The 23,557-nt window shown below is 39.4% G+C and overlaps 1 protein-coding gene across 2 annotated transcripts in view; it reads left to right on the plus strand.

Moving 5' to 3' along the window:
* Nucleotides 1-23,557, plus strand: part of CSMD3 (CUB and Sushi multiple domains 3) — a 1,215,628-nt gene that overhangs the window by 327,643 nt on the left and 864,428 nt on the right. For both annotated transcript variants that reach the window (XM_073330296.2, XM_073330291.2), the window contains exon 5: nt 15,825-16,032. In XM_073330296.2, coding sequence (XP_073186397.1) covers nt 15,825-16,032 — 208 coding nt within the window. The remainder of the gene's footprint in view (nt 1-15,824; nt 16,033-23,557) is intronic.

The following is a 23,557-nucleotide window of genomic DNA, read 5'->3' on the forward strand; positions in this document are numbered from 1 at the left end:
TGAACAACCATTTTGCTGCTTTCTCAGGAGCCAATTCCATCTAACAAAACACGCTTCAGGTACCAGGTTGAATACAGCATTCTACTGTGATTATAATGAAGCAGCAACAACAAAAAATGCTGCCAGAACACGGATGCTTGGCTAGAAGAGAACTACCAAAGGCTCTTTACTATTGTTTTAATTATTATATAGAAAATGTTTGAAATAACTGGTTATAATATGCCTAACTAGATACTGAAACTTTTGTTTCTCTTATAATAATCTTTTCTTTTCAAGTCCTGAATTGTCCATTTTGAATGTGACTTTGAACTTTTTCAAATGTACACAGTCTCTAGTCTGATAACTTTTTGGGAGAAGAGAAAAAGAGCTGACTGAGCAATCACTGTAATTTGGCTGAGAGTTTCTTGTGAAGATGTCAAGTCCTGCTTTTTTGGATGGGAAGCAGTAATCAGAAATTTTTGGGGGTGGGGGACTGAATTTTCATCTTCCTGCATAGTTAAGTTACTACAGAAATACAAGTAGGTGAAAAATCTTGAAATCATTATCATGAGCTGTTTGATGTGGAGATAAAAGTGAAGTTTCTTTTACAATAACACTTGATAGTATGGGATTACAGACAACAGATGAGCACCAGGAACCATGCTTTCTGCTAAGCATGTTTCTATTATAGAATGTGTTGTTGTTTTGATGTATTATAAACCTGCGCCTCCATAACTGAAAATTTTAGAATGTTGTTTTTGTGAACATTTGTATTTTTATTTCAATTCCTAAAAGTTTACTTTTATTTAAGTTCTGTATTCCTGTGAATGGTCAATTATCACAGGGCTCAGAGAATACATAATGATCACCATTTTGAATCTAGTCTAGGTTGATAATAAGTGCTGGCTGTGGTGATCTCTGTAAAATGAGCCAGAGGTAGTCTGAGTCCTCAGTCTCTGTGGCTTGGACTGTGCATAGTTATTGACACTTATCAATTTCAACTCCCATACATTGGGCATAGCAGGAGTAAGATGCTGCCACCAATTGTCAAGCACTAACCCAGGCTACACAAAGTCCGTGGCAGTGAAGAAAATTCTTTCTTGAGCCTTTAGAACATTTTATCCTGAGTGAAGATTTATCCTGAGTGAAATTTCAGTGTCCCATTTACAGCAGCCATTGGTACTGTCCACATGAAAGTCCACAGCTAAAGATCACTGCGGATGTACCAATGTCAGATAAAATACCATCATGCCCCAGGCCAACCAGTGGCTAAAATGGATAAAGCAGGACTCCAAAAGCCAGCATGCACTTGGGGTCTAAAAAAAAATGACAGGGTTAACCATGGGGTGGGAATGAGAGAGAATGAAAAACAGGGATATGTTTCTCTCTGAACTCCATTCTAGAACTAGCACAACTTTTTCCATTAGATAGAGGGCAGAAGGCAGCAGGAACACAAGTCATCACCATTTTTAATGGCAATTTCATGACCTATGAATGACAAATTGAATAGTCTTGCTCTGGTGTTTTTGCAGTTGTTTCAGAGACTAGAAATAACAGGTGTCTGCCATTCCAAGTGTGAAAACAGATATCAACCAGAGTGTCATTCAGAAGCATATTCTAACACTCTTTGATATTGATTTATTCTGATATGGGCCATTTTCAGTGGTTTTCCTTTCTCTTTGCACTGATTCATTCCCATCCATAAATCCCACCTAAACAGCCTTATTTTATCCTCCGGAATTAAATCAAAACTTGACAGAAGAACAAATTTCATATGTTTTCAATTGCTTTTTTTGTCTCTGTTTTATCTCCCCAAATGACATACCCCTTCAGTATGAAAGTTTTATTTAAAAAAAAAACTAAAAACTTTAAATTATGGCAATATAACAAAACATCATCTGCTTCTTTACCATACATTGGCTCACAGCAGTATCTTTCTTCCCTACTAATAAGCTCTTATCTGAAAGCACATCAATACTTTCCATCACAATAGAACTCTCATAAATCACCCCAATTCAAAGAAGGATAGTAAAAATAGATCTAAAAATTATTTTCATATGCATCTTCTAGCTAGCTGTAAGTTTTCTTTCCCACACAAACTTCTCCCAAATAATTAATATTTCCTGCAGAAGATCTTTCGATGAAACAATGTTTTTATGAGGAATGACACTTTATTCAAAGCATACTGAAGTGAAGGTTTCAGCATTGTTTATCAGTTTATCAGTATCAGTTTAACAGTGTTCTTTATTTGTGTTAACAAAAAACCATTAATTGTCTGAAGCAACAGCTACACCTCTTAACAAATTTAACAGTAATAACAAAGGGGAAGGAAAACAAGCCAGACTAAGGAAAGAACAGGTTCAAGAATATTTAGATAAGTTAGATGTATTCAACAGGCTCTGGTGAAATTCACCCTAGGATACTTAAGGAACTAGCTGAAGCAATCTCAGAACCATTAGTCATCATCTTCAATAACACATGGAGGACAGGTGATTTCACAGAGGACTGGAGAAGGGAAAACATAATACCTCTCTTTAAAAAGTGGAACAAAGAGGACCCTGGGAATTATTGACCAATCTGCCTAACTATGATAACCAGAAAGATAATGAACCAAATGATTAAACAATAAAATTTGCAAGCACCTAGAGGAAAATAAGGTGATAAGTAATAGCCATCATGAATTTGTCAAACACAAATCATGACAAACCAACATAATTTCATTCTTTGATGAGATACTGGGCTAGGTACTTGGGGAATCACAAGGCAACTAGCCACTTCAAGTGGGAGCGGAGTTCAGTGCATCTGACACTGATTGTCTGCTGTCCAGTTAGGCTAAATAAGTGGTCTCCAAACTTTTTGCTTTGTGCCTTACTCCTGTCTGCGACTCCCCGCCATGCTAGGAGTGGGAGTGGGGCCACAGCTCCGGCAGGGGGAGACATGGACAGGGGTAAAATGGGCTGAAGCTGGGGCCATAGAAATCAGAATCCGGTCCCCCTCCCTCAGTGTGGAGAGGAAATATACAACCGCATTTTACCCCAAGTTATAACTTCCACACACTGGTTTGTGATAAAGCAAAAAAAATTATTAACTACAAAAGATAGATTTAAGTGATAAGGGATAGCAAACAGATCAAAGCAGATTACCTAGCAAATAAACAAAAACACAATCTAAGCTTAATATACTAAAAAGATTGGATCTGACTAGAAAATTATCTGCATAAATGATGATTTAAGCTGCTGCAGAGATTCTTAAAGGGCAAGCTGCACTTACTTGAAGATTAAAAGCCCAGGTATTCCTTTCACAGGCTAGACGTCTCCAAGCTTGGGTCTCAGACCTTTCTGTAGAAAAACACTGGTATTCCAAGATGAGTCCAGTACCAGATGATCTGGTCACATGCCCCTGTAGAGTCATAGCAGCCATGACTTCGAGGCTATTTGTAGAGTCCTCAGGAAGGCTCCCTGGTGGGAGACTAGCTTCTTCTAAAACCTATTGTTCTCTGTAATGGCCCTTCCCAGCCAGCCATCTAGACTGATTGTATTCTGCCTAGTGGGCGTTCCCCAGTTGTAATAGATGCATAGACAATATTCCTAACTTCAGATACCAAAATGATACATGCATACCAATAGGATACTCATATTCAGTGAATCATAACCTTTTCAATGATATCTTACATGACATATCTTGCATGAAATACATCCTAGTTATGCCATAATCCTATCATTATAATATTACTATGAAGAGCTTGGCAGCTGGAGAGCAGTGGCTGCTGACTGGGAGCCTAGAGGCACCACCAGCAGCAGCATAGAAGTAAAGATGGCATGGTATGGTGTTTCTACCCTTACTTCTGTGCCACTGCTTTCAGTGTGCTGCCTTCAGCTGTGGGCCCCTGGCCAACAGCCTCCACTCTCTGGTTGTCCAGTTCTGAAGGCAGCACAGAAGTAAGGGTGGCAGTACCGTGACCACTCTAAAATAACCTTGTGATCCCCAATTTGAGAAACACTGGTCTCCCCCATGAAATCTTTATAGGATAGGGTAAAAGCAAAGAAAAGACCAGATTTCATGGAGGGAGACCAGATTTCACAGTCTGTGGCATGTTTTTCGTGGCTGTGAATTTGGTAGGGCCCTAATTATATTCATGATTTTATTTCTGTACCCATAAATGATAGGGAAATTCTGATCAGAAAGAAAAGTTACCAGAGCTGCTTAGAAATCAGAATCTGTTCCATGGGCAATTAAAACAGGTGTTTATAAAATAAGTACATAAATTCCAAAATGGAATGAAGAGTCAAAATTTCCTGTGAAAAAATATTTCTGAACAATTTCATTTTGATAGTGTCCAAACATTTTTGTGGCTATATTGAAAGCCCATAGGCTCTTTTGGTTTTGATTAGAAGTGGTCAGAATGTAGGCAGGAGAGGGAAAGGTGGGTTTGGGGCATGCAGTTCTTAAGACAATTTTCATTTAATAACCCATTTTTCTGTTGCGAAAAATTTGGACTAGCCATAGTTTTAATGTAATTCAGTACTTTTAAGTGAAATTCACCAAAACTCTGAGGACTAAAGCCAGCCTCCCTCCCACTCTCCCTCACTAAAACACCTTGAGACCCTCTCTTTGCATCATTCAAAAGAATTTTCTGACAACATATATAGGCTGTTGTGCTCTTTTATATTTTGGGTGTCTTCTGATATTGCACTGATGACATTCTACTTCTGTCTCCTCCTGATTCTTTGGGTATGGCCAGTCCTTATTTCTCAGGAAGAGCCCAGCTGGCTCACTGTTCCCACCTGGAGTCTGAGAGTGTAGGATTGGTATTGTTTGTAGGCCATCTACCATCGCTATTCCTGGAAAAAATATTTCAGAAAAATTGAGTTGTCTCCCCACAATGCAACATCATGACTGAGACATTTATTTCCAGCCTCTCTAATGCATTTACCTTATTATTTGCTGTGATGAACTCCAGAATGCTTTGATGATAAAATAATTATTCCATAATAGGAGACATTTATGAGCAGAATTCTGGTTTATTAGGCACAGTGTGAGCAACAGAAGAGATAGAGGATCATTTCCAGGTCTTGCTGCTACTGAATGGGGGCTAAAGGGGTAGCCAGTTCCCAAGAAAAACTTTCAGAGGATGGATAGGGAAGTGGGCCATGCACCCAGGTCGTCTGAAACACAGGTTCAAATAGTCTACCATTTAACTGTTTATGGAAGATCTAGGGGAAAACTAGAGTTTGCTGGCTGTTACCCTCACTCAGGTACCTGAGTTCACTCTTTGGCTTCAGTTGGAGCTTTTTTTTAAATATAAAGCTAAACTCCAAGTGAATAGTAAATGAAGTGCAAGTCAACTGAACCCACAGATACATTGCCATTCCATGCAAATAGGCTTCAAACGATCAAACTGCAATCACTATTACAAATTGTTACAGTACATTTTAATCCACTCTATTTCCTGAGTACTTTTATATATAATTTGTGTTGCAATTAGATCATAAGAACGGAGGCCATTTTTATATATAACAAACCTACATCTCTCATAATGTATGGCGGTTTCAGGTTCAACCAGTTCAGTTTCTTTGCTGCCAGAATATTAACTACGGTTAACAATGATGATCCAACCAATTACAAAAAAAAAATCATTCTGAATTACATTTCCTGGAAAAAGTATACAGTAGGCATAAAATCATGAAATGGGGGTGCGCATATGAACATGTGTAGTGGGTAAACACTGACCAAGTTTGGCAGAATTGTAAATCTCTGAAAGCTGCCCAGAGGCAAACCTGCAAATGAAGACCTGTGAAAAATCCAAAAAGCAGACTAGTGTGTAACTGTCACTGCCCTGGTTGTGTACAAAGACCAGCTGAAATCTGAAGGTACAGAGATTTTTTTTTTGCCCGAGGGGACGGGGGAAAGTAATTGGGCCCTAAATGCTTTCCCAAATGCATTGCTCCAGTCAAGCCAATTCTGAGTTTCACAAGAACAAAGTGAGAAGCACATTTCCATTTTTAAAGTATTTTCTGTCATTTAAAAAAAGAGGGCAGCTATTTTTTTTTTAAAAAGCATACCTCGGTGGAGACCCTCTAGGCTTATCTCTATCCAAGAGTGGTTTTTAGAGCTAAATTACAGAATTCTGAAAAAAAACAAAACATATTTACAATAGAAGTGCTGGGATAACCTTAGCTAGATCTATGTGCATGGTGACTCTGTAACAGACAGACAATGATGTTTACTTTCAAATGTCAAATCTGACAAAGTTCCTCCTCTGCCTTGGTGGATCCTACGCTTATTGGTGAATTTGCTCGCCTCAGAGATTCACGGCAGCTCTCAGTTTGGCCACTTTTGTCAGTGGCTCAAACCTGCCGTTCACTCAGCTAACCTCATCACTGGCCAGCATGGGGAAAAGGAGGAGAACAATCCTCTCAGTCTCTGTGGCCCACCTAGTGGGTTGGGGGACAGGCCAGAGACCTTCTCCTCTGGTGGGACCCACAGTCCAGGTCAACTCCTCTTATATCAAATGGGGAGATGGGGGAGAACCCAGGCCCACACTCTACTAAGGTGACAGATGAAACAGAAAAAATATCGGGACACATGGGGGAAGCAAAAAAAAAAAAGCGGCCAGAGAAGCCAAAGTTACAATATTGGGACAAACAGCGTCCCGACCATGCATCGGTTGGGACACGGGACAAAGAACTAAAAATCAGGACAGTCCCGATTTCATCAGGATGTCTGGTCACCCTAGTCTACTCTGGGTTCCAGCCCCAGGCCCTGTGGATTGCAGCTGTCTACGGTGTCTCCTATAACAGCTGTGTGACACCTACAACTCCCTGGGCTCCTTCCCCAAGGCCTCCCTCCAGCACCTTCTTTATCCTCACAGCAGGAACTTCCTCCTGAAGCCTGATCACAGTTGTATTCCTCAGTCCTCCAGCAGCACACCTTCTCACTCCCTGCTCCTTGCATGCCATCCACTAACTGATGGGAGGTCCTTTTTAAACCAGGTGTCCTGATTAGTCTGCCTGCCATAATTGATTCTAGTATGTTCTTAATTGGCTCCAGGTGTCTTAATTAGCTTGCGTATCTTAACTGGCTCTAGCAGGTTCCTAATTGCTCTAGCGCAGTCCCTGCTCTGGTCACTCAGGGAACAGAAAACTGTTTATCCAGCGGCCAGTATATCTGCCTTCGACTACTCTGCTGTACTGGCCCTGGCTAAAGTGGCCATCTATAAAACCAGGGTGAGGAGGTTGGCCGATGGAGTCTCCTGCAACTGCGGGGCCTATTTCCGATCCTCTGTTCGTTCACGCCTCCGAGCGGAGTTCCTCTGGGCAGCGTCCACCGACTCCCTTGACGCCTTTGAGGAGTGGTGGGCGCTGTCCGGGGTTCTCTGCTCGGTGTCCCCGTCTGGTTCCCTTCGTTTGACCCTTTGACCGCACTACCGTCCCTGTTTTTCATTAGTTGTCCCCCGTAATTAGTTGGTTCTCCAGGCCCTGTGGATCTCCCCCTTCGGCTGGGGGGGATCCTTTTGTAGTGGGCGAGCTGTCCCCGCCCACGTCCTGGATTCCCAATAGGACTACTCTGCTGTACCCAACTGGTCTGGGTCTATCACACAAGGAAGTTACTGCTTGGAGGTGATAATCTCCAACCAGCTTGGCTTAACAGTGAAATCCTTCTGATCTTAATCACAAAAAAGAAGCTTACAAGAAGTGGAAGATTGGACAAATGACCAGGGAGGAGTATAAAAATATTGCTCAGGCATGCAGGAGTGAAATCAGGAAGGCCAAATCACACTTGGAGTTGCAACTATCAAGAGATGTTAAGAGTAACAAGAAGGGTTTCTTCAGGTATGTTAGCAACAAAAAGAAAATCAAGGGAAGTATGGGCCCTGTACTGAATTAGGGAGGCAACCTAGTGACAGAGGATGTGGAAAAAGCTAATGTACTCAATGCTTTTTTCGCCTCTGTCTTCACGAACAAGTTCAGCCCTCAGACTACTGCACTGGGCAGCACAGCATGCGGGGGGGAGGTGACCAGCCCTCTATGGAGAAAGAAGTGGTTAGGGACTATTTAGAAAAGCTGGATGAGCACAAGTCCATGGGGCCGGATGCACTGCATCTGAGGGTGCTAAAGGAGTTGGCGGATGTGACTGCAGAGCCATTGGTCATTATCTTTGAAAACTCATGGCGATCGGGGTAGGTCCCAGATGACTGGAAAAAGGCTAATGTAGTGCCCATTTTTAAAAAAGGGAAGAAGGAGGATTTGGGGAACTACAGGCCAGTCCACTTCATCTCAGTCCCTGGAAAAATCATGAAGCAGGTCCTCAAGGAATCAATTTTGAAGCACTTCGAAGAGAGGAAAGTGATCAGGAACATTCTGCATGGATTCACCAAGGGCAAGTCATGTCTGACTAACCTAATTGCCTTCTATAACTGGTTCTGTGGATGAGGGGAAAGCAGTGGATGTGTTATTCCTTGACTTTAGCAAAGCTTTTGATACAGTCCCCCACATTATTCTTGTTAGCAGGTTAAAGAAGTATGGGCTGGATGAATGGACTATAAGGTGGATAGAAAGCTGGCTAGAGCATCGGGCTCAATAGGCAGTGATCAATGGCTCCATGTCTATTTGGCAGCCGGTATCAAGCAGAGTGACCCAAGGGTTGGTCCTGGGGCCAGTTTTGTTCAATATCTTCATTATTGATCTGGAGGATGGCGTGGACTGCACCCTCAGCAAGTTTGCAGATGACACTAAACTGCAAGGAGTGGTAGATACGCTGGAGGATACAGATGAACCTCGACAAATTAGAGGATTGGGCCAAAATAATGATGAGGTTCAACAAAGACAAATGCAGAGTCCTGCACTTAGGAAGGAAGAACCCATGCACTGCTACAGACTAGGAACCGAGTAGCTAGGCAGCAGTTCTGCAGAAAAGGACCTACGGGTTTCAGTGGACAAGAAGCTGGATATGAGTCAACAGTGTGCCCTTGTTGCCAAGAAAGCTAACGGCATTTTGGGCTGTATAAATAGGAGCATTGCCAGCAGATCGATGGACATGATCATTCCCCTCTATTCAACATTGGTGAGGCCTTATCTGGAGTACTGTGTCCAGTTTTGGGCCCCACACTACAAGAAGGATGTGGATAAATTGGAAAGAGTCCAGCAGAGGGCAACAAATATGATTAGGGGTCTGGAACACATGACTTATGAGGAGAGGCTGAGGGAACTGGGATTGTTTAGTCTGTGGAAGAGAAGAATGAGGGGGATTTGACAGCTGCTTTTAACCACCTGAAAGGGGTTCCAAAGAGGATGGATCGAGACTGTTCTCAGTGGTAGCTGATGACAGAACAAGGAGTAATGGTCTCAAGTTGCAGTGGGGAGGTTTAGGTTGGATATTAGGAAAAACTTTTTCACTAGGAGGGTGGTGAAACACTGGAATGCGTTACCAAGGGAGGTGGTGGAATCTCCTTCCTTAGAAGTTTTTTAAGGTCAGGCTTGAGAAAGCCCTGGCTGGGATGATTTAGTTGGGGATTGGTCCTGCTTTGAGCAGGGGGTTGGATTAGATGACCTCCTGAGGTCCCTTCCAACCCTGATATTCTATGATTCTATGATCTCATTTTCTTTACCCTTGACTTCAAATTTGAAATGTGATTGCTGGTTGCAAATTTTATTTAGATAACACGGATAGAATTTTATAGCAAAACACTTTTATTATCAGAATCTGGATTACAGCTAAAGGGTAATTGTCTTGGAAAAATATCAAAAAGTGTAATCTACATAATTATATTCCATCTCCATTCTATTTCATTTAATCAAATAATCATGAACTATATCCTAAAAGGAAAACAAAATAGCTTTCATTTAAAAACATCTGAAAAGACTTAAAACTGTGCTTCATATTACACAAATGTATTTTATATGCATAAGTGGTTAGTTTATATATTAATTTATGCTAAATATAAGGCTGCAGGGAAAAGAGTATCACATTGTTCAGGGACATGTTTGATTTTGATTTGTTTAATTGTTTTATTCTATTCTGTTTTGTTGTCCAACAGACATTTTTGGCACTTAAAGTGCAGATTGACAGCACCTCTCACAGAAATAAAAATAGTTTCTTTTGGAGGGAGAGAGGTAGAGAGGTGTGTGCACTGTATGTATGTGTTGGGATTTCTAAAGTTTCTTTTAAAAATATCTAGATACTGTAGTTTTACTTATTTTTTGAATATTGTAATTTCCATTGTACTGTGCAACATAATTCATTGGCTGCAGCCTAGGAGCACACAGTATGCCTCAGGGGGTTGGTGGTGCACAGGTGGCCAATTATGGGCTAGCTGTTTCCCAGTCTCATCCCTCATTATAAATTAGAGAAGCCTGACCTTTGAGTTGTACCAGTTGACAATGGCTTTGAAAGCTCAGTGCAACAGCCAGGGATGGGTTGGTGTGTGTGGAAGCCCCAGCCTGGCGTCCTATGCTAACAGCGGAGAGGTGTCATCTAGGGAGCCATTATGCCAATTCTCTGTTATTTCCCCTTACATTAGGATGATCCTCCTATGTCATCTACAGAGATGCTTTATACAGCATAAAGTAGCTGCAGTGCACTGCAGAGTCTGCCCTTGTGTGTATCAAACTAGAAATAGAGCTCATTGGAAATACCCTGAGTGTGTGTGCATGAGCATCTGTCTACGCAGTATTTCCTACCTTATTAATATGTACCTTCCTTTGTAAAGTCCTTAGTGATCTTCAGATGAGAAGTACTTTATAAGACCTGTTTAGGTAGTATTGGCGTGATTATCAATGACACCTACTTGTTAAAGCAAAGAACTAAACTGAATAGTAAAGAAAAAAGGGAAACTAGAGCAGAAAAATACATTTAGAAAAAAATAAAGTAAATAAAAGTGCAGTTCTGGGCTGTGTCAATCTCCTGTAATATCTTCAGGAGATACTGTTGAATTAAGTTTAAGTATCTTTGGAGTCTACTGTATTAAATTCAAAGGCTATGTATTATTGTGGGCCAGGATGTCCAAAGGACTATATTGAACAACATGGCAGGCAAGAATAGCTTTTGAGACAACATGGGTGAAGTGGATTTCCTGGGAAATATCTAGGAGCAGGTGAATGCAAATTTCCCCTGTCCCACTGCCAGTTATGCAAAAACTCAGCCCTCTGAAGCTACCCCCTGAGAAGAGGGGCAGATCACTGTTCCTAGGGTGTCTCAAAATCAAAGGCCCAAACTATGTCAAGCAGTGACTCACAGATTGTTCTGAAGAACCCTTTGGTGGAGTTTGAAGAGCTGAGCAACTGTCATAGCCATTGGTCGAGCTGGTGGTGATTTCTGGTAAGCTTACTAGCTTCCAAATAGGTTCTTTTATGGTTTTCAATATGTTTTCTCCATAGAAATTTTTAATATGTTTTCACCTTAAGAATAAATGTACTTGCTTAGAAAGGGCTGTGTGGTGATTACACTGATGACTGTCTCTGAGGAGAAAGCAAAGGAAGGCATGCTTAGGCAGTCTGTCATGCTAGGGAACTTTCAGTGTAGCCAGGGAACTGTGCAGCATGGGAAAAACCCAGCCAGGAGAGAGAAAGATGCAAGTCTCCGTCCAAGAGAGGTGATGGCTGAGGAACTGGATGCCTAAAACTGGGTGCTCTTGCTGGATCATAGGGAATACCCTGAACTGTGAAATTAAAAAAAAATAATAAAGTAAACAAAAGTAGAAATTCTGGGCAGGGAGTGAAGTTTGTCACCAGTTAAGGGAATTGGAAAACATAGTTTAAGAGTTTCAGATAATAATTTTCACTAAACATGAGTTGACAATTTATTCCTGTGATTTAGCCAGAAAAAAACAGATATGGCAGCTGGTAGCCAAAATGGTAACCTAGCAATGCCCAGCAGAAAGAAAACATCTCCGCTCGTATTTTGATAATGTTAGTTCATTCAGATGCTGTGGTGATGAAGATGTAATGAACAGGTAGTTTCTCTGTATTACAAGCCTCATACATATTCAAATAAATCTTCATTTGAATTCTAAATACACTCAAAAAACCTGTTGAAGCCAAGTTCCACCTTATATGTCACTTAGAAAAGTTACCCTTTTTACATATGGTTAATATCACAAAAGTATATCTGCAAAAATGGCATCTTGGCATTCTGGACATTTTTCCATCTATGACTTTTGTATCACATTTCTCAAGTTTTTAAATCAAACAAGTCTGTGTTTTTGTTTCTTTTGTTTCTTCATGTAGAGTGGGATTTTTAAACGTGCTTTAATCCCACTTGCAGTCTTTTGGGGTTTTTTTGATTGAATGAATGGGCCCAGTGACTCAAAGGTGTACAACCCTGTACAAATAAACATGGTTCAGTGTTTTGAGTGGAGACTGTAGCCTCCTGCGTCCCAAAGCAACAATCACTATTAAAAATCACCTTTTACTAAAGATACAGAAAAGAAGGAATACAGTAAAAGCATTTTAAATGTAAAGTAGTAAGTAAGGCTTTCATTTTAAGAATACCTTGTTTCCTTTCCCTTCACATGTAGAGAGCTTTCACAAAGAACCCTCTCCCCATCCCGGTTTAAACAGCCTTTTAGATGGTATTGAATATGGTAATAACTGTCTTTTTGGGGCAAACAGTTGAGATGGACTGGAGCTGCTTTCTTTGTTAAAGTTAGATTCTGCTGCCTTTAAGACAAACACACACAAACTGGAACAAACAAGAGCAGCAAAGATAGAAAATGAAACTTCTGTCTCTGATGTTGACTCTCACTTGCAACCTCATTGCTGGAGAAACAAGCACAGTGCACAGTCCTACCAGCCTGACAGACTTGTACAAGCATCAGGCTGTTTCAGACATTCCTTCTAGCTGCCTTTCTGATCACAGGTTAATAGCAAAGTTCCAAAAGATACAGTCTTAGCAGGTTTGCAGAAGGCAAAGAGAAAGAGGTAAGAAAGAGAAGGAAAATGACACAGTAGAGAGGGAGGGAGAGCAGGATCCCAAAGCTCAGACACCAGGGGGTAATCCCTCATTATTTTGTCCACCAATTAGTCCTAATTTCAGACCCACTAATATTGATGAATTAATTTCTGGTCCGGTCTCCTCTTGTTTGCCAATCATGATCTTAATACCCACCTTTTTGTTTGGACTAATTGAATATTAGTGTCTTAACTTCCATGACTTTTATAATCAATCATATATTTGTAACAGACTGAGTTGTATTTTTGTTACCTTAGCAACTTAGAGTACAGTTGTCCATTTTACAGAGGGGAAACTGAGGCACAATGTGTTAAATGACTTGGCCTAGGTTATACAGGAAATCTGTGGCAGAGCAGGGAATTAAAGCTCGGCCTCCCACAGTCCAGGCTAGTGTCCTTGCCAACTGATCATCTTTCCTCTCTCTTCCTTTCTGCCTCATGTACCATTGCTGGATTTGTCCCACACTGCCAGGATGTCAACTTATTTTACTTTTGTTGACTGTGGTTTAACTTCTATCTCAAGTTGCAGTGAGGGAGATTTAGGTTGGATATTAGGAAAAACTTTTTCACTAGGAGGGTGGTGAAACACTGCAATGCGTTACCTAGGGAGGTGGTGGAATCGCCTTCCTTAGAAGTTTTTAAGGTCAGGCTTGACAAAGCCCTGGCTGGGATGATTTAATTGGGAATTGGTCCTGCTTTGAGCAGGGGGTTGGACTAGATGACCTCCTGAGGTCCCTTCCAACCCTGATATTCTATGATTCTATGATTCTATTTTGTTTTATGACTGATAGCTAAGAAATTATGCTATCTGAATTTTATGGTTTCAAGGGAGAATTATGTGCAAAGATCAAGTTGTCCCCAGTCGCCCACATATTATGAACTGCTAAAAGAACATTATTTGTGTTGGCAAGTGAAGCACTCAACAATGAAGACATGCCTGAATTAAGACTGCTTTTGCCCCCCTTCTCCATATGCACTATGATAGTCTTTAATTACATGACCACATACTATTTTTCCCATAGTACCCCTCCCTCATTCGGTGCTCAGGTTGGAGTGCTCAGTTAATTAGCAGCTATTCAATGTTTTGTTTTATCCTCATTGTTCAAGGTCTGGCCTCAGGCCTTATTTACTGCATACTAATCAAACCCCGTTGTAGAGACACAATTGGTAAATTCCTTTTCTCTTACTTGTATTAATATTTTAATAATCATTTTAGCTTCCGTTAAACCAAAACATTTATGACTTTTACTAATTTCTGCTTCACTACACAATCCCATGGGACAAAGTTTCCCCAACCACACCTGCTGTTGGATTCCTGCAGTGAAGAAGGGCCTGATTCTGTGAAGCAATGAGCATCTTCTATTTCCATTGACTTGAACGGGTATTGAGAGTTCTGGGCACCTTGCCAGATTGACTCCTAAATTATATTTTACCATTAAAACTTCTTCTTGATCATAGAAACAGTTTAGCAGAACTTTTAAAGAACAAAATTAAGCTTTTAAAACTTCTAAAACTGCCATAATTGATGGGATCATGGCAGCCATTTGGGATTTTCTCCCTGACAGGAGTGAGTCTGAGCAGGTGTTTTAAAAGTCTTAAAAGCTTTTGCACTAATGATGTTATACTCTTTCAAAAATAAATGTGTCTTCACCTTGGCAGTCATCTGTCAGCAGTACTGACTATTATTCAGGCACCAACTCAGCTTTCGTTACTGTAATTGGCCATAGTCAGGGATTCCTTTGCTAGTATGTCTCACACATTTAGATTATAAAGTTTGAATTACTGTGATAAAACGTGACATTTCTCCATCAAAAGGTATTTCCATTTTTGAAAGTGGTAGCATTACAGTCTCAACGTATTTTATTAGCTCACAAAAATACTTTTGACAACAGTATAGATAAGGCATGCTTCAAACCATACTGTACCAATTGCTGTGAACCCTCACATGAAGAGCACTTCCTCACAGGAGCAGTCCAATTGACTTCAATGGGAGTGTTCGCATAAGTAAATCTTCACCAATGTGATCATGTTGCATAATCCAGTAGATGGTCATGAGTAAATTATAGAATAGAATATATATCCAGGAAAGAAGCATATGTGTAGAGATATTTGAAATCTGTGATCTATCGAAAAATTGCTCTCCATTAAAATGGCTCTGCTGTAAAGATCATGAACACAAAGGTGTCAGGGTGATGACATTCAAGGCACTATGTAGGAGCAGCATTGTTCTGAAAAGTGATATGCAGTAACTAGTTTTTCAGTGAAAAGGCAATGGAAGAAAGAGTTTATGCTTCCATATATAAGATACTAACTATTAGCTACCAAAATGAAATGATTATGATCCAATTAGCAAGGGGTGGCTAGGGTACTCATGCCCCTGTAAACAAAAACTTATTTTTCAACATAACTTCCTTCATCGATAAATGCTGCATTATATATGTACCAAACTCTAAATGCTAAGTAGATATGTAAGGTGCTTGATCCAAAAGCAGTTTTGATTGAAGCAGAAGAGAGAACCACAATATTAATTTGATGTTTTTCATATCATTCTTCATAACAATGAATGAGAACAGTTTTCATCAAAGTCACACAAAAGAGGATTCTAAAAGTTTTTGGTAAAATAATATTCATATATTACTAATTTAATTTTCAAAACAAACTAAACAACACAGTGACTATTTGCATAGCAGTTAACAAAACCTTTACATTGCATTTTTATGATATATTGTAAGTATGATGTATAATAAACCCATAAAACAATACAAACTTTTTCTAGGAGCAAATTCAGGTTTATTTTAAATGTGGCAGTTTCTTAGCATTGGTTTTTGAGGAGTGATTTAATAACACTTCATAATTTTTTTTCTTACTGAAAATGTTGTGATTTTGTTTTTTAAACAGCTGAAGATGCATGTGGAGGAACAATGAGAGGATCCAATGGCATGATCTCCAGTCCCAATTTTCCTAATGAATATCATAATAATGCAGATTGTACGTGGACCATTGTGGCAGAGCCTGGTGATACAATTTCACTCATATTTACTGATTTTCAAATGGAAGAAAAATATGATTACTTGGAAATAGAAGGTTCTGAACCACCAACAATATGGTGAGTAAACTGATGCTATTTTGAACCCTGTAAAGGTGGGAGAGAATATGTAGGGATGGTCCCGCAACCGTTACTTGTGTCAACACTATAGCCTCGCTAAAGTAAAGGGGGTTATTACTTAGACATGTAAATTGATTCACTGATTAGAAATGTAAACCAACTTCTAAAGACAGAACATCAACATTAAAAACTGTGGTAGACTCATCCACCTGATTATGTTGTTGGGTAAATTTAATCTTTGTTGCATGCAAATTAAAGTACAGTGCCATTGATTATCTCACAGGGTGTCTCCATGCAGTAAATCAGGATACACTGTCTCACTACATAATGTAGTGATGCATTCTCAATGTGACTGACTGGTGTGGGGCCACTGCAGCACAGAGCAACTTCTTACCCCCTTCCTAGTTGATATGGATTTTATACACCCCATCACACAAGCATGTTTTTTGTTGATGTAGAAGTTCTGAGAAGTTTCCTCTATTACTGCCCCTGTAGTTCCTCTATACACCTGCCTCAGTAGTTGTTGGCCTCAGTGGAGTTTCACTGGTATAAAACTAATGTAAAGAACAGATGAATCAAGTCACCTTTTTATGTAGCTGACTCATTTTGCTGGAAAATAACTGGGAAACGATACATGGTTAATTCGCCACCGTTTATAGTAACATGGTATAGCTGTTCAAGGCAGCAGTATATACTGTAAGAGTATTGGAGTATGACAAAAAAGTTTCCTTTATCATAGTGGTTTAAACTCATCCAAAGAGGATATTGACAAAACCTTCCACAACACTTAGGCCCACAATAGAGTCTCAAGTGGGGCTCACAAGGCCTTGTATGATCTTTCTGCACTTAGGTAAATTGCACACATTAGACCAGATTCTCTACCACAGTAAAGTGGCATAGCTCTAAAGTGGTGCTATAGCAGTTTACTCTGCATAGGATGTGGTCCATTATGTCTAATCAAGATAGAAAAAATAAGACTAGACTTTTTAAAATAATGTAGTAAAAGAAAAAAAAAAGGTCATTAATTTAGGCATTTGTACTATTTGAAAAGAGCAGACCTTATGTGTACAAATGATGCTAGAAGTAATATCCCTACTTATTTCATAATATATAACAAGATGGGAGACAATACACTGTATTTCAGCTTTCATGAATGATATCTCATGATTCATGTCACTGCAGGTGAGTTAATTATCTGTATTGAAAAGTTACTGATTTGCTGTTGATTTTTTTCAAGCTTGTTATATTTTTTTTAAACTGGTTCTCAGCTAAATTAATTCTTTTAAAACCAGAATTTATTATCATTATTACTGAAGTAACACAAGAAACATAAAATCAATGTTAATCAGCTGACTGCTAAATCTTCATTTGCTTATTCAAAAGTAAATTTTGTGTATTCAGTGTAAAGCTGCAAATAGTGATTTAGTTTTTCTCTAGAACCAAAAAGCTTTGACATACTTAAATGATATAATAGGGTTAATTTATATATGGAAATACTTATAATCTAATTACAAAATATAAAATAAAGCATTAACATGCTAATTTAATAATTGCTTATTTAGAGGAGCAGATTGTAAGAGCATTCTTTTCTAAACTTATCAGTCATGTTCCCTGAATTAGATTGATGTACTCAGTTATGCAAAAATACTTCTCCATTTGCTAGGGAAAAATGTATTTGAAAAACTTAATTAAGAGATTTGATAATTAGTTTTACTATGGTCATACTTTATACCCCTTTAGAAGAGTGTTCGAGGTTCCACTCTGCATAGCTACATTCATGATGCATACACCAAAATTCTCTATATCTAAGTCTAAAGATAGGAACCTTCTGTTGTATCTTACGCTATTAGACAAATGGTACATAACTACATGAAAGCTGATTAAAAAAAATTAAAAATAGTGTTTGATCCAGACAGTAATGTCTTTTGGCTTATTTCTCAGACTATTAATTTATTTATGTAAGGATGGCAAATAAACTCATTCTTATCCTCCTGTCCATCTAGGTAAATAACAAAATGTTTACTACTTTAACTTGTGAGATACAAGATAAAATACTGAGCTAAAATATGTAAGGTAACCACTTTTTAATACGGAAAAAAAAAATGGTCAGGAACTCTACACAAAACACTGTAGCTTTCCATTTCCACCTCATCAGTCAAGACAGTTTTCATATTTAGAAAAGTAATTGTGCTAAGCCTTTCCTATATTGTAATTCTTGATATACTGTATATCCTTTTCATAAAGTATCTCAGAGAGCAGCTAGATCACTTTGTAATCTCTCTCAGCTTTCTTCTGTTTGCTGTCATTTTAAATAGGCTGCTGGCTTTGAAAGTTGATGACAGGAATTTGGCATATGTTGGTAGCACTCTGCAAGATGAGCTGATCAGTTAGCAACTGTGGACATTCTCATCCATATAAGTGCCTAATCCTTTTTTTGAGCCCTACTAAACTCTTGACCTAAATGATAGCTTGCAGCAATGAATTCCCTCAGACTATCTACATACTGAGTATCCATTTTGAATTTGTTGCCTCTCAAATTCATTGCTTGCCTTCCTGTATTTGGATTATGAAAGAGAGTAAATAGCAGCACCTGACTAAACTTCTTTGATAACATTCATTATATTACCACCTTTTATTATATCTTCCAAAATTAATTTCCTCCCTTAATTAATCTGATCAATATGTTCTCAGATAGAAATCTTCCTATGCACTAATCACTATAGATCTAGAAATCTAACTCTGTACATCCAGGGGATAATGCACACCCGCTGGATGTCATAAAGTATATATCTATTCAGTTTCTTGTCACTACCATGATGCTCTTACCTTTGCCAGTAGTAATTATGCTTTCATCTCTAAATTATGAACATAACCCTATTTATTCTAGTCCTCGCAGTGTTTATTTTCTTTGTACTCCTCTGCGGTAGTTAAAATACCAAAATAAACTTAAGCCTTATTCAAGAGGGTTTTTTTTTTCAGTTTTGTTACAAAGCTAAGTTATTGACACAGAATATAAATATTAACAGCACTGATTCTGGAAAATCTTCTTTTATTTGAAATGACATTATTTATCTTTAGTTCACTTCCTGCTTTTACAGTCTGTAACAAAATAGTCATATTTTTAGTGTTTTAGAACCAGAAAATTATTACAATAAATATTTTGTTTGTGATTTAGCACTGCATTCTTTGATTAAAATAAGACCAGTGACTCATTGTGGGTCAGACCCATTCTTACCACAAAATAAATACATATGGTGAAAAAAAAAATCGGTTCTATTGTATTTAAATGTCTAAGGGCCAGATCTTCAGCTGGTGAAAATCCATTGATGCTACACTGACTTACACCAGATAAGGATCTGGCCCTAAAACGTATCATACTAATACAGTGGCTAAAATTCAGTACGAAAAGAAAAAAAGGAAGGCATTACAGAATTTTATCCTTAACATTAGCAACATAGGCATATTAAAATATTTATTATGATTGAGGTCCTAACTGAAAGAAGTCTGACTCTTTTAATTCTTTCCCCCCCCTTGGACAGGAGTGTACTTATAACTAAGCCATCAAACATATTGCATCCAAATGTGACCCACTGGCAGCATGTTCATAAAGAACTGATACAGACTCTGGATTCTCTGTTATCAAAGAACAATTTGGACAATTGTGCACTTACTCTTAAACCGAAGTAATAATTCAAATTGCATGTGTTTTTACAATGATTTAATCTCAAAATAATTCTGGGATGTCATTACATTTACTCTTCTAAAATTGGTGTTAGAAGTCAATATAAAGGGAACGTAGCCTATTCTGGTGTGCAAATCTTATTGGAGCATCTAGGCCAGTAGGCATTGGTATGTCTGGTAGTGGCCAAATTCTTCTCCGATTTTTAGGAAGGCAAAAACTCCCTATAATGGAATTTAGCCAGTGGCGGATGTGGGTGGGGTATACTTCCCTGATACTACAGGCAATCCGCTCAGGTCCTGAAATGTGATCTTGAGGATCTTTCATTAACTGAGCTTGCATAGCTTAGAGTTCATATTAACGTTCAGAAAACTATTCAGAACTTTTAAAAAGTAGCCACAATAATTGAATTAACTTCCTAGAGCACTGAATTCTACCCATCAATTATTGTTGCATACATGTTCATTAGTTCTAAACAGATGAAACTGCTCAAGATAGTTAAGACCAAAGAAGACTGTGAAAGAACTTCAAAAAGATGTCGCAAAACTAAGTGATTGTGCAACAAAATGGCAAATTTGAAATGTAATGTGAATAAATGTAATGTAATGCACAATGGAAAAAATAACCCCAACTATACATACAATATGATAGGGGCTAATTTAGCTACAACTAATCAGGAAAAAGATCTTGGAGTCATCATGGATAGTGCTCTGAAGATGTCCATGCAGTGTGCAGCAGCAGTCAAAAAAGCAAACAGGATGTTAGCAATCATTAAAAAAGGGACAGAGAATATCTTATTGTCTTTATATAAATCCATGGTATGCCCACATCTTGACTACTATGTACAGATGTAGTCTCCTCATCTCAAAAAAGACATACTGGCATTAGAAAAGGTTCAGAAAAGGGCAACTAAAATTATTAGGGGTTTGGAACGGGTCCCATATGAGGAGAGATTAAAGAGGCTAGGACTTTTCAGCTTGGAAAAGAGGAGACTAAGGGGGGATATGATAGAGGTTATGTCATGAATGGTGTGGAGAAAGTGAATAAGGAAAAGTTATTTACTTGTTCCCATAATATAAGAACTAGGGGCCACCAAATGAAATTAATGGGCATCAGGTTTAAAACAAATAAAAGGAAGTTCTTCTTTACACAACGCACAGTCAACCTGTGGAACTCCTTGCCTGAGGAGGTTGTGAAGACTAGGACTATAACAGGGTTTAAAAGAGAACTGGATAAATTCATGGAGGTTAAGACCATTAATGTCTATTAGCCAGGATGGGCAAGGAATGGTGTCCCTAGCCTCTGTTTGTCAGAGGGTGGAGATGGATGGCAGAAGAGAGATAACTTGATCATTACCTGTTAGGTTCGCTCCCTCTGGGGCACCTGGCGTTGGCCACTGTCGGTAGACAGGATACTGGGCTGGATGAACCTTTGGTCTGACCCAATATGTCCATTCTTCTGTTCTTCTGTTCTTATGACCTTTGTGGGGGGTTGGAAAATCTGTTTTAAGGAGGATCTTGAGATTTCAACATTTTGTCTTCACTCTGATTAAGGAATGAAACCCTTTAAAGAAAATTGGAGGAGAAAAAAATTCGGTCAATTGAAATATTTCATTTCAACAAAATCAAAGTGTACTTACTCAATTTCCCCTTTTCAGTTTTGTTACCTATTAATATTTCGGTAATCCAAAATCAAAAACTGAAAACAAAAAGTCATTTCAAAATGAAAAATCGAAACATGTCATCCTGAAAATGTGTAAACAGGATTTCAAAATTGTTGGGGGCGGTGGAGGCTTCTCATTTTTTCTGTGAAATGAAAGACTAGTGAAATCCACACCATTTCGAACATCCATGCATTATTTAATACTTTCGATTTAAGAATTTTTCAAAGCAGGTTTTCATAAGAAAGAAGTTTGCAGTTTATAGTGAAACATGGACGCTGAATTTTTAAATATATTTTTCTGCCTAAGGTTTTTTATAATTCCTGTGACCATAGTAACTAAACTTTAGATTCAAATATTCTATTACTGAATTATCATAATAAATATTGTTCTTTGTATGAGAAAATATATCTAGCCACTGCTTTCAATAAAAATCATCAGACTGGATTATATATCTGTTATGCATAAGTTAAACTTTGAAAAACTTCTGAATAACCATCAGCAACCTGAGAAAATGTAATTTTGAAAAGAATTTGTTAAGTAAAGGAAAACAACTGATCTAGTTAAAATATAGTCAGATAGAAACTATTCCTCTTCAAACCATTTGCACTCCAAAAGGAGCAACTAAATTGTATTAAAAATTCAAATGCTCTTATTCATGTGGGCAATAATACAGTTTAAATTTTAAAATTCAGTCAAAGATGCATTATATCTTAGTCTCATTATAATTAGTCCCAACCTCTGAAGGTATTTACATTATTCTTGCTTGTACAGTAAGCAAATATATAGGGCTCTCCTCCGGGGGACTGAGTCATCTATCTGCCGCCCTGACCGGGAAAACCGAGAAGTCTGCTGCTTGCCAGGGGCTAAGATTCGTGATGTGACGGAGAGACTGCCGAGACTCATCAAGCCCTCGGATCGCTACCCCTTCCTGCTTCTCCACGTGGGCACCAATGATACTGCCAAGAATGACCTTGAGCGGATCACTGCGGACTATGTGGCTCTAGGAAGAAGAATAAAGGAGTTGGAGGCGCAAGTGGTGTTCTCGTCCATCCTCCCCGTGGAAGGAAAAGGCCTAGGTAGGGAGCGTCGAATCGTGGAAGTCAACGAATGGCTACGCAGATGGTGTCGGAGAGAAGGCTTTGGTTTCTTTGACCATGGGATGGTGTTCCATGAAGGAGGAGTGCTGGGTAGAGACGGGCTCCATCTTACGAAGAGAGGGAAGAGCATCTTTGCCAGCAGGCTGGCTAACCTAGTGAGGAGGGCTTTAAACTAGGTTCACCGGGGGAAGGAGACCAAAGCCCTGAGGTAAGTGGGAAAGCGGGATACCGGGAGGAAGCACAGGCAGGAATGTCTGTGAGGGGAGGGCTCCGGCCTCATACTGGCAATGAGGGGCGATCAACAGGTTATCTCAAGTGCTTATATACAAATGCACAAAGCCTTGGAAACAAGCAGGGAGAACTGGAGGTCCTGGTGATGTCAAGGAACTATGACGTGATCGGAATAACAGAGACTTGGTGGGATAACTCATATGACTGGAGTACTGTCATGGATGGTTATAAACTGTTCAGGAAGGACAGGCAGGGCAGAAAAGGTGGGGGAGTAGCACTGTATGTAAGGGAGCAGTATGACTGCTCAGAGCTCCGGTACGAAACTGCAGAAAAACCTGAGTGTCTCTGGATTAAGTTTAGAAGTGTGTGCAACAAGAGTGATGTAGTGGTGGGAGTCTGCTATCGACCACCGGACCAGGGGGATGAGGTGGATGAGGCTTTCTTCCGGCAGCTCACGGAAGCTACTAGATCGCATGCCCTGATTCTCATGGGTGACTTTAATTTTCCTGATATCTGCTGGGAGAGCAATACAGCGGTGCATAGACAATCCAGGAAGTTTTTGGAAAGCGTAGGGGACAATTTCCTGGCGCAAGTGCTAGAGGAGCCAACTAGGGGGGGTGCTTTTCTTGACCTGCTGCTCACAAACCGGGTAGAATTAGTGGGGGAAGCAAAAGTGGATGGGAATCTGGGAGGCAGTGACCATGAGTTGGTTGAGTTCAGGATCCTGACGCAGGGAACAAAGGTAAGCAGCAGGATACGGACCCTGGACTTCAGGAAAGCAGACTTCGACTCCCTCAGGGAACGGATGGCCAGGATCCCCTGGGGGACTAACTTGAAGGGGAAAGGAGTCCAGGA

The sequence above is a fragment of the Lepidochelys kempii genome, chromosome 2 (assembly GCF_965140285.1).
Source record: "Lepidochelys kempii isolate rLepKem1 chromosome 2, rLepKem1.hap1, whole genome shotgun sequence".
In the NCBI taxonomy this organism is placed as follows: Eukaryota; Metazoa; Chordata; order Testudines; family Cheloniidae; genus Lepidochelys; species Lepidochelys kempii.